This window comes from Canis lupus, chromosome 6 (assembly GCF_011100685.1).
Source record: "Canis lupus familiaris isolate Mischka breed German Shepherd chromosome 6, alternate assembly UU_Cfam_GSD_1.0, whole genome shotgun sequence".
Classification (NCBI taxonomy): Eukaryota; Metazoa; Chordata; class Mammalia; order Carnivora; family Canidae; genus Canis; species Canis lupus.
This window is the reverse complement of record NC_049227.1, coordinates 51,167,192-51,184,876: the sequence shown is the minus strand read 5'-3', so window position 1 is coordinate 51,184,876 and position 17,685 is coordinate 51,167,192. Positions and strand designations below refer to the sequence as shown.

The 17,685-nt window shown below is 36.3% G+C and overlaps 1 protein-coding gene across 1 annotated transcript; it reads left to right on the top strand.

Annotated features, from left to right (window-relative positions):
• Positions 1-6,051: 6,051 nt before the first annotated feature.
• On the top strand, positions 6,052-6,630 carry LOC119872354 (tigger transposable element-derived protein 1-like). Its single transcript, XM_038538910.1, has one exon. The coding sequence runs from the start codon at positions 6,212-6,214 to the stop codon at positions 6,539-6,541; it is 330 nt and encodes a 109-aa protein (XP_038394838.1). The 5' UTR covers positions 6,052-6,211; the 3' UTR covers positions 6,542-6,630.
• Positions 6,631-17,685: the final 11,055 nt, after the last annotated feature.

The following is a 17,685-nucleotide window of genomic DNA, read 5'->3' as shown; positions in this document are numbered from 1 at the left end:
TTCTTTCTTTCTTTCTTATTGTTTGTTTTGCTTCTTAAATTCCACTCATTATGAGTGAAATCATATTCATCTTTCTCTGACCAACATATTTCACTTAGTACTATACCCTCTAGGTTCATATTGTTGCAAATGACAAGATTTCATTCTTTTTTATGGCTAAGTAATATTCTATATTAACATATATATAAAATATACAAATATTCCATATATATTTATATATATAAATCCATTCACCTCTCCAGGGACACTTGGATTGTCCATAATTTGTCTACAGTAAGCAATCTTCAATAAACTTAGAGGTACATATATCTTTTTGAATTAGAGTTTTCATTTTCTTAAGTAAATATCCAGTAGTGGAATTACTGGATCATACGGTATTTCTATTTTTAATATTTTAAGTAAACTCCATACTGTTTTCCACACTGGCTGCATTAGTTTGCATTCCCACCAACAGTGCACTAGGGTTCTTTTGTCTCCACATCTTCCAACTACTTGTTCTCATTTGCCTTTTTGATTTTTGCCATTCTGATAGATGTGAAGTGATATCTCATTGTGCTTTTGACTTGCACTTCCATAACCATTTTTAATTGCGATGAAGTTTACTTTCTAGAAACTTTGTGCTTTTTGTGTCTTGTAAGAATCTTTTGCCAAACCCGAGATTGCTGAGATTTTCCATTTTCCTATAGAAGTCTAGTTTTAGTTTATACATGAGCTCGAGCCCTGCATCAGGTTCCTTGGTCGGCAGGGAACCTGCTTCTCCCTCTCCTGCTCCCCCTGCTTGTGTGCTCTCTTTCTCTCATTCTCTCTCTCTCTCTGTCAAATAAGTAAATAAATAAAATCTTAACAAAAATTCCAAATTCTCCAAAGCTGAAGTAAGCTCTGTTTTTCTGCTTAAAAATGAACCTTGTGAGAAAAACAAGCATTCCTGAGAATATCTACCTACAAGCTACTAATACAAAGCTTGACAGATTGCCTTTCCTTGGTGAAACAGATTTCATAAGATAGACTGTTATGCTTTTCATCAGTATGAAGAAAAGTGTTTGTTTAGAAGCTATTTTTTAATAGTTGTTTTCCATTGGACAATTCTTATGGAGACTTGAAAGGCCAAATACCTTAAACATTTCTGCTCTAAATAGTCGTGTGGAAAGTTGGCAATGGCAGTCATCACGTTGTCTTGCAACACATATAAGAATCACAGCAGGGCGTTACTAAGTCCAGGAGTTGTGATCGGATGGAAGGCCTGGGTCTGAAAGTTCTCTCAGCACAAGGCTCCATGGGAATGAAAAAGCAATCAACCTGCCGGGGAAGATGCCTTTGTGGCGTCTGACTGCTACCTGAAGGGAGTGAATGTAAATTGCCAGGCTACCAACATAATTGAGATTGTCTGATGGAAAGAATATTGTATACAGCAATAGCACTGCTTTGTTCCTTTAGGAGTAGCTTTTGAAAAAATGTGCGTCTCAAAAGATAAAAAGAAACATGAGAGGGAGAGGTGAAGAGTCAGCAAGATCCACAAAAAATTTTTAGAGCTGAGTTTAAATGTGTCAGATGGAGTGTGAATTAGACAAATGTCCTATTGTTCTATAGTAAATTCTAATACAAAAACCTTATCTACTTTTCATGGTGAATTTTTGAGACAGTATACATTCTCTTTACCTGGTAAATTGTGTAAAAATAAGACAAATTCAAATGCATGAAAGTAGTCTGCTGGCAATGCTGTGGCATTTCCTCATTTATTTTACTTGTTTATACATTACTCCGTGCTGACAATTTTGAAGAATTAAGATATGTAAGGTTTTGCCGGTAGACATATGGAGACAATTTTAGTTAGAGTTTGGTTTTAAATAAAACCATGGGATTTAATATAAGTCATGAAATGAAATATTGACCTATGGCAGCATTTGCCATTTGGGACATATACTTTTCCTTCCAATCAATGATACTCTTTTACTTGCTGTGGAAAGGTCTTACATCTCTCTGTATCCCTAGACCTAGTGCAGTGCCATGCATTAGTAGGTGTTCTGATCATGTTCATCATTGCTGGGGGGATGTTTGTGGGGGTGATCATATACTAATTTATAGTCTTCCATGACATTTAGTTGCTTATTCCACCAGTATTAATTATGTGTGGGCTAATGAAACTTGGCCATAAGACTTGTTGAGGAAAAAATATTGGTCCTGATACTGCTGGAGAGGGCAAGGAGGACTTTATTTAAGGTGGGGTAGTATTGCAAGTGGGCAACTGGAAACCGATGGCCAAGGAGAAAGGTGGAGGGTCAGTGGATGGAAAATTAGGAGGAAACATCAGGGCTAAGGGAGAGATTCCAGCTACATCTGCCTAACAAGATGCTTGCTGAAAGGCCCGGATGATCAGACCCCACTTGAAGGATGTAGAAGGACAAGGAACCTATTTGGATATCAAACGTGATCAAATACAGAGGATGGGGACTCTTGTTAAACTAACTTAGTGTAGCTCTTGCTAAAACTGAACAATATAGAGATGAACACCAAAGTCCAGAAGTCAAACCATTAGGTTGTAAAAGAGCTCAAGGGAGGGCACCTGGGTGGCTCAGTGGTTGAATGTCCTTTGGCTCAGGTTGTGATCCCGGGGTCCTGGGATCGAGTTCTGCATCCAGCTCCCCACAGGGAGCCTGCTTCTCCCTCTGCCTCTCTCTCTGTGTCTTTCATGAATAAATAAATAAAATCTTTAAAAAAAAAGGAGCTCAAGGGATCCTCAGTAGAGTTTGGTCAATAAAAGAATAATCTGTACATTATTTATTCATTTTAGCCATGTTGAAAATTAGAGGGAAAAAAGATGGATTTTTTTTTAATTATCAATTATAAAACTTATATAATAAGACAAACATTTCTCAATTGGGGAATTATCCTGCTTGATGAGACTATGCTATAATATTTAGATAACTGAAACATGTTGAATTTTAAATTCCGGGAAAAAAAATAGAAATTGCATAGGCATTTCATTTGTAAGGACATACGAAGTGTGAGGTAATTAATTAAAAAGTTGTTTTGGAAATATGATGCTTTTCTGGAAGGAGCCAGAGCTTGGTTATAAAAATGAAGAAAATAGAGATAACACTCTAAATAGAGAGGGAGTAAAATCTTTAAATTTTAAGAAGGAAACACTCAGGGCTTATACCGAAAATATTTCTTAGCACAGAACTTATTTACAGTTCCCTGGACTTGACCTTTAAAATTATCTTTAACTTTGCTATCCCCTCTCTACTGTATTTAATCATGTAGTGGGTATTGATGTTTTCCTTGGAAATGTCTTAGATTCATCATTTCCTCTTCATACTCAGTGCCACTCAGAAGTTTAGAGTTTTGTCATCACAAAAGCCTAATTAATAAAATGTCCTCTAGTGTGGTCTTCTGTCTCAAACTTTCACTTAAAACAAAACAAAACACAAACACAAACACACACACAAAAAGCCATTTGAAATAATACCATTAGTTTAATTTTTTAAAAATGACTTCAACATTAAAAAAATGACTTTTCAAATCTCTATAATGGTTCCTGTTGTTGTTCAGACTGGAAATGAAGATTCACAAGAGCTGAAGCTGCATAACCTATCATATTTTAAGATCCACTTCTCCCAACAGTAATTTTTATTTTTTATTTTATTTTTTTAACAGTAATGTTTAATAAGCCACCCGGATTGTGGTTTTTTTTTTTTTTTAAGATTTATTTTTTTTTTATTTAATTATGATAGACATAGAGAGAGAGAGAGAGAGAGAGAGAGAGGCAGAGACACAGGCAGAGGGAGAAGCAGGCTCCATGCTGGGAGCCTGACGTGGGACTCGATCCCGGGACTCCAGGATCACGACCCCGGGCCAATGGCAGGCGCGAAACCGCTGAGCCACCCAGGGGATCCCCATGGTTTTTTAAGCCAGAATGATCTTTCTTCCTCTCTTTCCAAAATGGATACTATGTACCTTTAAGGAAAATCTTTTCATAAAAGCTTCACAGCCCATTTTCACACAACAATCTTTTTTTCCCTAGTTTCCACATTTATATGATCATATTTAAAACATCATAATATAAATGACTTGTCCATTAAACAGTGCTTAGTGCAAGAAAGACAGTGACTTCTACGTGTGTCAGGCTTCTCAAAATTTATAGTGCAAGGTTGGGTTGGGTTTGAGGAATACTTGTAAACAGACCAAGAGAAAGCAGAGGAGGAATTTATTTTTCTGGCTTGTCCTCAATGAAATATAGTTAGCTATAGATATTTTTCACAGTTTTATTTATAATTATTTTAGTATTCATGACCACAATCAGTAATACTTGAATGAGAACATTTGAATAAATGGTCAAATATTTTTAAAATGATAAAAAGAAAGACTTTGTAAGTTTTGAGATGAAGTAAACAGATTTTTTTCCTGTTTTATAAGGAAAATAAAAAGCAGGATATTTTATTGTAAATATTACACACAGAAGGTAAAAAGTTCATTCTGTTTATTGATATTTTTATTCTTTAGATAATTTCTCTTTCTAAATGCCCCAAAACAGATTATCTGCTAAATCAAGAAAGCAGAAGGAAGGGAGATCTAAGGACTTCACATCATTATTAGCTCTTGAGCTGTTCTTTCATTTCTTATTTTAAAAAGTATTTGTTATAGGTACAGGCATAACTCATTTTATTGCATTGCACTTTGTTGCACTTTGTAGGGTTTTTTTTTGTTTTGTTTTTTTACACATTTAAAGTTTCGTCGATGCTACATTGAGTAAGTCTACCCTCATCATTTTTCCAATAGCATTTGCTCACTTTGTATCTCTGTGTATGCTTCATCATATCTCTTTGAATTACATTTTGGTAATTATCACAATATTTCGAACATTTTTAGTACTACTACATTTGTTTTACTGATCTATGATCAGCAATCTTTGATGTTATTATTGTAATTATTTGGGGGTACCATGAACCACACCCCAATAAGATGCCATACTTAACAGATAAATGTGCACTGACCAGCCATTCACCTGTATTTCACATTTTCTGGGGGCCTCTGTACTCCTGGAGAAAAAGCAATATTGAAATTAGGCCAGTTAATAACCCTATAATGGTCTCTAAGTGTTCAAGTGAGAGGGAGAGTCACACCTCTCTCTTAAGGTAGGTACTTCTCTCTCTATCAAAAGATAGAAATGATTTAGTTTAGTGAGGAAGGTAAGTCAAAGGCCAAGATAGGATGAAAGCTAGGCCTTTTGAGCCAGACAGTTCACCAAGTTATGAATGCAAAGGAAAAGTTCTTGGAGGAAATTAAAAGTGCTAATCCAGTGATCATACGCATGATAAGAAAGCATAATAACCCTACTGCTGATATGGAGAAAGTTTCAGTGGCCTGGATAAGCAGAAACCTAATCTCAAGGAAAACTTCTTTCTCAGAAGGCCAAGAGACGTGCAGAAACTACAGAAGAAAAGTTTGAAGTTAGCAGAGGTTGGTTCGAGAGGCTTAAGGAAAGAAGCCATTTTCATGCCATAAAAGTGCAAGGTGAAGCAGCAAGTACTGATATAGAAGCTGCAGGGGGGAAAAAAAAAAGCTGCAGAAAACTAGCTAAGATAATTAATGAAGGTACTTATAGTAAACAACGGATTTGAATGTAGATGAAACAGGCTTATATGGGAAGAAGTTGCCATCTAGGACTTTCACAGCTAGAAAGGGACAAGTCAATGCTTGGCTCAAAGCTTCAAAGGACAGCTGATTCTCTTGTTAGGGGTTAATGCAGCTGGTGATTTGCAGTTGAAGCCAGTGCTCATTTACGATTCTGAAAATGCTGGGGTCCATAAGAATTATGCTAAATCTGCTTTGCCTGTGTTCTCTAAATGGAACGGCAAAGCCTGGATGACAGCACATCTGTTTGTAACACAGTTTACTAAATATTTTAAGCCCACAGTTGAGACCTTCTGCTGAGGAAAAAAAAAAATTCCTTTCAGAATTACTGCTCTGACAATGCACCTAGTCACCCAAAAGCTCTGATGGAGATCGACAACAAGATTCATGTTATTTTCATGTCTCCTAGCACAACAGCAGTATCCATTCTGTAGCCCATGGACCAAGACTTAATTTCAACTTTCAAATCTTCTTATTTAACAGATATATTTCATAAGGCTATAGTTGCCATAGATAGTGGTTCCTCTGGTGGATCTGGGCAAAGTAAACTGAACACCTTCTGAAACAGTCACCATTCTAGATGCCACTAAGAATACTCATGATTCATGAGAAGAGCTCAAAATATCAACATGAACAAGGAGTTTGGAAGAAGCTAATTCCCATCCTCATGGATGAGCTGGAGGGGTTCAGGACTTCAGTGAAGGCAGTAACTGCAGATGCAGTGGAAACAGTGAGAGAACTAGAAGTAGAAGGCAAGCCTGAAGATAGGACTGAATGGCTGCAATCTCACAATCAAACTTCCACGGAAGAGGAGTTGCTTCTTATGGATGAGCAAAAAAAGTTTCTTGAGCTGGAAACTGCTCCTGGTGAAGATGCTGTGAAGACTGTTGAAATGACAATAAAGGATTGAGAATATCATCACATAAACTTAGTTGATAAAGCAGCAGTAGAGTTTGAAAGACTTGGCTCCAATTTTGAAAGATGTTCTGCTGTGGGTAAAATGCTATCAAAACATCACATGCAAGCAGCCCGGGTGGCTCAGGGGTTTGGCACCTGCCTTCAGCCCAGGGCATGATCCTGGAGACCCAGGATGGAATCCCACATCGGGCTCCCTGCATGGAGCCTGCTTCTCCTTCTGCCTGTGTCTCTGCCTCTCTCTCTCTCTCTCTCTCTCTCTCTGTGTGTGTCTCTCATGAATAAATAAATAATTAAAAAAAATCACATGCTACAGAGAAATTGTTCATTAAAGGAAGATTCAATCAATGTGGAACCTCATTGTTGTCTTAATTTTAAAAATTGCCACAGCCACCCCAGCCTTCAGCAGCCACCACCCTGGTCAGTCGGCAGCCATCAGCATCGAGGTAAGACTCCCCCCGCCACACACCAACAAAAAGATTACTACTCACTGACAACTCAGACGATGGTTAACATTTTTTTAGCAAGAAAATATTTTTTAATTAAGCTATGTACATTGTTTTTAAAGACATGATGCTATCACACACCTAATAACCTACAGTATATTGTAAACATAATTTATATATTATGCATCGGGAAACCAAAACACTCATTTGACTTATTTTATTGTGATATTTGCTCTATTGTGGTGGTCTGGAGCCAAACCAGCAATATCTCCAAGGTGTGCCTGTACTCTGATTAATGTAAGAAGGTTCTACAATATAGTAATGAAATAGAATAGGAGAGATGTGACCTCTAGTCTTTACTTGTTGGTTATGAGTCGCAGTGGGTGTTGGTAACTATAAATTTAGTTCAACCACAGAGCCATTTACAATCAATAATCCTCAAATATTATTTTTTTACTTGTGCCCTAACACAATTATCAGTAAGTCTGACCACTAAATGCAAAATTTCCAAAATATTTTGTGTCTTTTTAAATATGTGATGGGTATTCAAATATCACTAAGTACTAGGGAAAATATTAAAGAAAGACTAAAAATGCACTCAAATAAAAAACACTAAGAGAATGCAGCGGCATTTTAGGAAGCAGAAGAAAACTTCAAATAAACCATTCTTTAAAAAGAAAACAGAAAATGAGACAAAAAAGTATGAGTAAGGGAGTTTAGATTTTATAAATTAAGAATTTTACAGCTTTTTTTTTAAATTCAGTGAGAATGTTGGAAGATAAAATTGAAGGAATCTTCCAGAAAATAAGATAAAAGAGTAAACAGAAGGACAACAGAGAAATTAAACATATATAATATATGTTTAATATATTTCTATTAATAAATACATTTATTTTAAATTTTATATTCTTTAATAGAAGCATAACTCCTTTTTTCTCCTTTTATGTACTTGTGTGGGTGATGTCTTCTCTTCATGATATGATATGCAGGAAGTTCAATATCTGAATTATAGGAAGTCCAGATAAAGAAAATAAGAAATAGTGCAGAGGACCATAAGGGAAGAGAGGGAAAACTGAATGGAAAAAATCAAAAAGGGAGAGAAGCTATGAGAGACTCTGGGAAACAAATTGAGGGTTGATGGAGGGGAGGTCGAGGTGATGGACATTAAGGAGGGCATGTGATGTGATGAGAACTGGGTATTTTGCAACTGATGAATTATTGAAAACTACATGTGAAACTAATGATGTTCTATATGTTAGCTAATTGAATTTAAATAAATAAAAAAGAGAAGTGCCTGAGTGGCTCAGTAGTTGAGCATCTGCCTTTAGCTTGGGTCGTGATCCTGGGTCCTGGGAAGCCTGCTTCTCCCTCTGCCTATGTCTCTGCCTCTCTAAGTGCTTCTCTGTGTGTCTCATGAATAAATAAAATCTTTAAAAAGAAAATATAAAGAAAATGGAAAAATTGATGATGAGGAATACAATAATTTCAAGTAATTGGGAAAAAAGTAGACCTGAAAGATATGTCTCTAAAGTAAAAGAACTCTGCCCAAGAACTCTGCCCAAGTGCCCAGAATAGTAAATGAAGTATATAAAAACTAAGATACATGACTGCATGATTTTGTGGTACCAGTTATAATAAGTTCCTTAAGGCTTTTTGAAATTCAGAATTTCATCTGAATTAGAGAGAAATCTGCAAGCTATGAGAGAATGAAGTAATGTTTTATAAATTATGAGTGGAATCATTTTAAACTTGGCATTCTTTTTCCATCCAATCTATTGATCAGAGGTCCATGTACACCAAAGACTTTAAGATGTGTTCTCCATGCATCATGAGGTAGGCAGGATAATAAATTCCATAAAGATGTCCGTGTCCTATTCCCTGGAGCCTGGGAATATGTTACCTTATGTGGCAAAAGGAAAATAAGGTTGTAGGTGAAATATGTTTACTAATCAGGTCACCTTAAAATAGGGAGATTATCCAGATGAGTCTGATATAGTCACAATGGTCCCTAAGCAGGCAGAGGAGAAGGTCAGATCAATGAATGCAGTGTGAGGACTCAACGCACCACTGCTGGCTTTGACGATGGTGGGAGTCACAAGCCTAGAAATGCAGGCAGCCTCTAGAAACTGGAACAAAGTTTCACCCTTAGACTCTTAGGAAGGAATGCAGCCCCTGCCCCTACCTTGATTTTAGCCTGTGACCTGACTCAGACCTCTAATCTACATAACTGCAAGATGATAAGTGCATGTTATTTTCAGCCATGAATATGGTAGTGAGTTGGTACATTAGCAATAGAAAGTTAACACATAATACTCTTTGGAGAACATACTGCATAAGATATTTTCCACTAAAACAGAAGAATAAACCAAGAACAGGAGACTTGGGATACAGTAAATGGGCACTGCTACAATGCAGGAGAGAGGAAGGAAAGATAATACCCAAGATTGTGGCAAAGGAAATCTTAAGACAACTGCTGTGGACCAGGCCCAAAGAATGAATAGAGCACTTTGAAATAAGAGAAAGACACCTGGGGGGATTCAGAGGGAAAAAAAGTAATAGATTATGTGATACCCTTGGTCATGTCGTAAATTATAGTAAGACTTTTTTCTAAGGAAATTGTTTTTATTTCTTGTATCAAAATATTCATTGATTTTAGGGGTACCTGGATGGTTCAGTCTGTTAAGTGTTGGACTCTTAGTTTCAGCTTAGGTCATGGTCTCAGGGTCTTGAGATTGAGCCCCACTTTGGGCTCTGCACTTAGTTTAGAGTCTGCTAGAAAGATTCTGTCCCTCTCTCTTTACTCATGTGTGCCCCCCGCTAAAATGAATAAATAAATCTTTTTAAAAATTCATTAATTTTGACATTTGTTATGTGTTCTTTTTTAAAATTTTAATTTCAGTGTAGTTAACTTACAGTGTTATATTACTTCGAGGTGTACAATATAGTGATTCAACAGATCTATACGTTATTCAGTGCTCATTATGAGTGTATTCTTAATCCCCATCACCTATTTCACCCATCCCCCACCCACGTCCCCACTAGTAACCGTCAGTTTCTTCTCTATAGTTAAGAGTATGTTTCTTGGTTTGTGCCTTTTTTCCTTTGTTCATTTGTTTTGTTCCTTAGTTTCCACATATGAATGAAATCATATGGTATTTGTCTTTCTCTGACTGATTTATGTCATTAGCGTTATACTCGAGATCCATCCATGTTGTTGCAAATTCCAAGATCTCATTTTTTTATGACTGAATAATAGTCCATTCTTTGTGTATACCCCAGTTTCTGTATCCATTCATCTGTCAATGGACATTTGGGTTGCTTCAGAAAAAATGCAAATCAAAACCACAATGAAATATCACCTCATCCCTGTCAGAATGGCTAAAATAAAAAATTAATTAATTAATTAATTAATTAATTAAATAAAAACAAGAAAAAAACAATGTTGGCAAGGATGTGGAGAAAAAGGAATCCTCATGCACTGTTGGTGAGAATGCAAACTAGTGCAGCCACTGGAAACAGTATGGAGGTTCCTCAAAAAATTAAAAATAGGATTACCACATTCCAGTAATTCCACTACTTGGTATTTACCTGGCATAAGACATTTTTAACAGAGCTATTACATTGTGTGCCAAGATTTAAATAAAACTACACAAATAAGATAATGAAGTCATTATTAACTTCAAAAAAAAAGCTAAAAGTTGTGAAAGAAAGGAAATGAACGAATAGTACATTACTTGAATAGAATCTACATAACCACAATAATAATGGAAATATTGTGAATAGATCTGGCTAACAACTGTGACACATCTACTGTGGGAGAATTTAAGGTGAAAGAAAAGAGTAGACAATGTAAAAACTAAAGTCTTCACTCCCTTAAGAGGCAGTCAATGGATGATATCTAAAATTTATGTATCAAGACACAGCAGTATACAAATTATTTGGAGAAACAGGTAAAAAATTACTTCACAGCAGGGGGACAATTAGTAGACAGACATTTTTTGTTATAACCTTTTTACACCTTTTAACCTTTTAAATTATGTGCTTGTATTTATAGACAAAAAATAAATTAAAAAGAGAAAGTTTAAAAAAAGAGAAAGTTTATGGTAAGTAATATGCTAAAATATTAAGATATCGTCTGTGAAAGACAATATCATAAGCAAAATTACGTGGTTGCCTGCTTTCAGCAGACCCCATCCTCATTCCCTTCTTTCATCGTCCCCATAGCACTTCCCTACTATTGATACTCTAAATATTCTTCTCATTTCTGTGCTAGTCATTGTCCCAGCTTATTAGAATGTAACACCCATGAGGAAGGAAATTTTATCTATTTTCATCACCTCTGTATCCCCAGAACCTAAAACCATGTCTGCCACATAGAAGAAATGGAACAATGAAATTTCAGAACTTTGCAAAAGTACCTGTATTTGAAATTTAATGCACATTTATTACTTTAAATTCAGGAAGAAAAAAAAAAGATGAAAGTCATTTCCATTTTAAAGAGAAGTAAAAACTGCTGTCTAGGAAGAAAATCAGCGAGTGAAGTAGAGTCAAGCAGGGAGAGGTGGTTTTGTCTTGCTGCTTTGAGAGATCAAAGGAGCTGAAGCAAAGTATGGGGGGGGGGCATAAAAAGTGCACTAAAGCCTCTGAAAGCACAGGCATTGAGCTATCAAAGGGTCAAGGAACCAAGATCAGAGAATCATTTTCAATTCTAACCTATCTAATTTAGTATAGGGTGAAGGGAGCTGATGAAATGATGGGAAAGGAGGCACCTGCCTGGCTTTTTCTCCCTGAACTATGCAAACTTAATTAATGGATGCTATGCAAATTTTTTTCTAGTTTCTAGTTGACTCCACTGAAGCGCAAGTTAATGTCACCCCAAGTATATTGATAGACTAACAATCTGTTCATATATCAACATCAGTTAAAATACTATTTTCTCTTGATTTAAAACATCTAGTCACTTGCCATTCATGCCCCAACTCTTTGCTATCTGCTTCACTGTCTGCTTTCCTAGATTTATTCCACAGATTTACAATGGCAAGTATTCCTGAATCACCCTAAAGCATTTTTTTCAGTCGTTAGAATCCTTGTAAAGAATATCCATTTCTCCCCAAACGACAAAATTTTTGCAGTTTAAAGAATGATGTGATTGGGCTTCAGAGCCTGTCATTTACCCCGGCAGGCTCCAGTTCTCTTGCACTGTATAATCTTGAGAACTTTAGTGAAAAACTCAATCTGTGCTTCTCATCACCAGCCCTATTTAGTTACCTTGGTTGGAGCTTCTACTTGTTTTACTTGTAGTCTGATTGAGTTTTAAAATTGGTCCTACTGCCATTGTGATATTTCTTTTCCAGATCATGAAAGAAAAATCACTGGAAATAACAGGTTGTATATCTCTCACTCAACTATAAAGGAAGCATTGTCTCTAGTTCATCATTTGTTGGCTTATTTATCTTTATATAAACTTCTTTCTTGCTTAAAGTTCTTTGCCATAAATACTAACCATAGTTCATTTCAGCATACTTTTATATATATATATTTCAAAACCTAGTCTCTTAACGGAGCTTAGCCTGTTATAGTTCTAAAGCTTTATTTTTTTGTTCTAAAGCTTTAAAGCATATTTTTAAATGATGGAAACATCTAAAGATTGATAACCCATTTGCCAGGTTATTCCATCATCCTCTCTCCCCTAATATCCGGATAACCTTGCCTCCCACTACATGGAATTGCACAGAATCATTTATAGAAGAACACTAGGAAACTTTTTACTGCAGTCATTAAAAAAGGAGGCTGACTCCAAGAAAGCAATTGCAATGTCTAGGCACTAAGCCATAATCTTGTTAAAGCCATCACTGAAGAAGCTATTACCAAATTAGTATTTCAGGCTTAATTAACATATTAATTTTATTCATTATAATGTGGAAATTATATACATGATAAAGATGAGGTCACTGTGAAATATATTTGTGATATTTCTAATAGTGTATATACACTTAATAAAAAAATTAAATATAGAGCAGTAGTTTGGGCTGGCCACACAGGTTCCTACTGGGAGTCCCTTTTCCATCGTTGATGCACTATGGGTAAGTTGTTTATGTATACACAATTCAGAATGGCCAATATGAGTAATGGTTTATCCATTCTCTTTTGTGGGAGCACATGATTATCTTGTACGACATGAAAATCTTGGCAATGTACCTTAACTTCCCAATAGCTCAACTTCCTCACAATCCTTGATAGACTTAAGGAGTCTGAAAGAAGAGCATGTGAGAGCTCAGAGGTCTTGTCAAGGTAGACAGGGGAAACAGGTGATAGAAGAAGGTGAGGGAACCAAAATAAGTGAGCAGTGCTGATTCCAGAAGAGGGGCAAAAGATCATGAAATTCTTGACAATAACCTTAGGGCTTGTTGGCTAATATAAGGACAGACTAAAACTATATTAACTAATCAAGTAAAGTCAACACTATGGAGTTTTGGAACAGGGTGAGAGGTCCTGGAATAAGAAAAAGCTGTGGGGAGTGGGGTGGATGTCGGAAAATGAGGGCAGAGAGAAGATGCATCAGTGAGGTAATGACACTCTAACTTTGTAACTCTAATGATCTAGAAAGGCATTTGCTCATGACACAAATATGGCACCCATGTTGGTAATCTCCATGACCATGAAACATTTCAGATGAAAAGAAGCCAATGGTATTACAGATTTCTATAGTTAGTTTCAACCTGTATGGAGGAGGATACATGGGTTAAGTATTGAAGAGAGCATATATTTTTTAAAATAATATATATTCATTGAGGTGAATTTATAGAATTTTCTTACCTCTACAAAGAAGAAGCAGGGGAAAATTGTGTAGCTCTTAAACTCTTGGCTTTGATGATTTGGAAACATGTTTTCCTGTTGGGATATGGGGAAATGATACAATAATTTTGAAATCAGTTTGTACATAGTATATGTTCTGTGGGAACTATAAATTTTCATTATAAAACTAATTTTGTCTTTACCAGGAACTGACATTTTTTGCATCATGAGTTATTGTTTAAAATGTTAGAAACATCAATATCTTTTACTTGTATTGCACCTGGCATCTACAAGGATTCTTCTTTTTAAATTCTACCTCTGGCTTGGGATATTATCAAACATTTCCACTTCCACCCCAGTGCAGACACAATCAGATATTCAACATCTGACTCTATCCATTAGAGATAGACATTATGACCATGAAAATAGTACCTTAAAGTTCAAAAGCACCATAGCCACACATCTTTGCTGCAGCTCCGTGCCTATCCCTCCACAATCCTGTCACAATATTAAACATTTCTGTAGATGACCTTTTGTCAATAACCTAATAAGATGCTCCTAACCCCAGGAAAATGGTGAAGGAGGAAGATGTCCTGAACTCTGATCTGCAGAAGGGGCTCAAATTCTGAAAACATTCCACATTATCCCCATCACCTAGCTTGGAAATTTTATAAAATAGCATGTTTGCAATGTGAAAACTACCTTATTACGCATACATGAGTCAAATAGTGTGAATGTTTATGGAAAATTATTAATATATTTTGATTGTGAGCCTTATGAAAAAAATAATAGCTGAACCTCCATCAGATGGTTAAGAAGGCAAAAGCTTACAGAGTTTATGGAATCTTACAGATCTTATAGAATAAAAATGAAATCTTTATTTGGAATTACTGGGAGACAATAATAAATATGCATAATCAACTCATCAGAGACAGGAGAAATATCTAAATTACTAAATTACTACATTCCTCTGTAGATAAAGCTGAAGTGGTGGAGAAGTGTGATTTTTTTCCTGGGTTGCAGCATCATGAGCAAACCCCAAAGTTGATATGTCCCATATTCTAAGTTAAATCAATATAAGCAGTGGGGCCTATGTCCCTACTGAAGGGACCAAAGCCAGCCCAATTACCTCTACTCTCACCCCATAGTTCAGTAGTTTTCAGGAGGTATTTGGAAATTGTATACAGGAATTGAGTTGTCAGAATGGGTTGGACCCTAAATTGGCATTTGGGAATCAGGACCAGAGATACTACTACAGGTTTGCAGTGCATAGGACAGCTCTCCACACAATGAAGAATTTTTCCTACATCCAGCTCCACTTTTTAATGACCCATTGGCTTACACCCACTTTAAATATGTCCATTGCAGTTTAGTTGAAACAATAAAAAAGTATAAGTTATGTGAAAATTCTTGTGACTTCAGAAAAGGTTATTATAGACAAGGAAGCTTACATGGAACAAAGACATTGTTTCACCATTATAAAATTATTTCTTACACAGAGCATTTAATTTAAGAGGTTTTCATTATATGGGTTAAGTTGGTAGAGATTTATGACATGCAGTGATCTCATTTACCATCGCATGATGATTCAAAAAAACCATGGGATGAAAATTATATATTCAAATTATTTATTTATTTTTGGGGGTACACATGATTTTCAATTTTATTTTAACATGTTTGGTCTTGCAAAGAAACGGTAAGACTGAGGATAGGGGTAGCAGTGAAGTAGTCCACTCTTCCACTCTTTGATGAGGAAGAGATGAGAGAAAAGGTAGCAGGGCTTAAGATGTTCTTGCCAGGACCACACTTGAGAAAGCCACTTGATCAGGCTCAGGAATCCAAGCAGCAAGAGGGAGGAACCTAGTGGGGGCTGATGGCATGTGGTGGAAGGAGGAGGTTCTGAGCTTCTTGCTAAGAACCTGCACAGGAGCCCTGGGAGAAAATCACAGCAGACTGTGAATCAGTTCTGCTACAAAAGACCAATCCTAACTGATAATGACACCCCCCAAGAAAATTAAATGAGATCTGCCAAATTTAAGAGGAGAATGAAAGGAAGAGAGAAGCCACTGGCTGACTGTTAGGACTATGGCTTCCATGGTGGGTCGTTTGGCCTTACTCACCAGCACACTAAAGGCATGACCAGCCAGAGGGGGTTACCCAGGGCAGCCATTCCCATACTAATCTCCCTCCCTGCTCCAAATAAAACATAAGGTAACCCTTTATGAAGTTTAAAATAGACAGCAAATGAGTGATGTAAAAGGAAATGTGATCTTTATTAAACTAGAAGGAAAATAATCACTAATACTACAATGGCATATTGCAAACATCATTAAAAACATTTTCCAATCTTGGGGTGAGTTGCCAGAGACTTCCTTTCAAAATGAAGATATTATTCTTCAGTTCTTGGTGCTCTCCCTTGGAGACCAGGAGTGAAGGTAAAGAGAGGCATTGGACAAATTTATGTCACTTGTGAATTTGTCATATTCATCATAAAACTAATAAATTTCTGCTGATTTTTAAAAATTTTATTGAAATTATCAATTATTTGGGATTTAAAAAAAATCAGAAGCTGAGTAGAACTATAATATGTCAGTTACAAGTGAGCTAAACATGAAAGAATGGCCTATGTTGTATCATGTATATAATGCTTTAGAATCAAAATATCTTGATGTTTTTAATAAGCCAAGGCAATTTTCTGCTGGAGTGTTCCATTCTGTAAACTATTTTGCAGAAGTGTTTAATGCTTATTTAACCTCCTTCATGGATTCTATCATATACGGACAAGGCTAAGGCCTAAAAATTCCCATGCTGGAACTTCAATGACTATCAGAGAGGCATAGACTCTTCGTTTGAGTGCTTCTTGGCACTATATATATATATATATATATATATATATATATATATATAGTGTGGTAGTTGTAAAACTTGTCCACAAATTCTTTGATGTTCCTCCTCTCAAGAGGTGGAAACTAATTTCTCTTCTTGGACTTAGTAGCTCACTCTGCCTAGTGAGTAGAATATAATGGAAGGGATGGTTTGTGACTTCAGAGAGTAGGTGATAAAAAACACTGTGACCTCCTGTTACTCATAGATGCTGGGTCTGGAGCAAGTTGGCTGCCATGCTGTGATGAGAAGCCCATGTAGCAAAAACTTTGGCCACTTGCCAAAAGCCAATTAAGAACTGAGGCCTTCTGCCAATAACCAAGTGAGTAAGGTTTCTTGGAAATGGATCTTCCATCCACAACCAACCTTCGTATAACAGTAGCTCCCACTAAGTCCCATCAACTACAAAATGAGACATCCTAAGCCAGAACCACCCAGCTAAACCACTCCCAGATTTCTGGCCCCCCAAAATCTGTGAGATGATAATTCTGTATTATCTTAAGCAAACAAATCTTGGAGTAATTTTTTACACAGTAAAAGATAAGTACTACAAACATTAACAGATTTATTTGCATACATATTAGATAATGGTCATTATAAAGAGTTTTGGTTGGGATCCCTGGGTGGTGCAGCGGTTTGGCGCCTGCCTTTGGCCCAGGGCGCGGTCCTGGAGACCCGGGATCGAATCCCACGTCGGGCTCCCGGTGCATGGAGCCTGCTTCTCCCTCTGCCTGTGTCTCTGCCTCTCTCTCTCTCTCACTGTGTGCCTATCATAAATAAATAAAAATTAAAAAAAAAAAAAGAGAGTTTTGGTTGTTGTTGTTTGGTTAGTTGGCTTTGCTTTTTTTCTTTTTTTGTTTTTTGTTTGCCTTTTTTGTTTTTGTAAAGAATTATCTGTCCTAAGGAAGGGAATACTTAACTGTAAATGTCAACTCATTATTAACTTCTTCATGGAACAGAAAAATAAGAAGTCAATATTTGAGGTGATTCTTTTGTTTCAGGAATTTGGTTAGCT

What these genes read in the sequence shown, in the direction of transcription:
- LOC119872354 (XM_038538910.1), top strand. Translation starts at nt 6,212, where the DNA reads ATGCCACTAAGAATACTCATGATTCATGAGAAGAGCTCAAAATATCAA.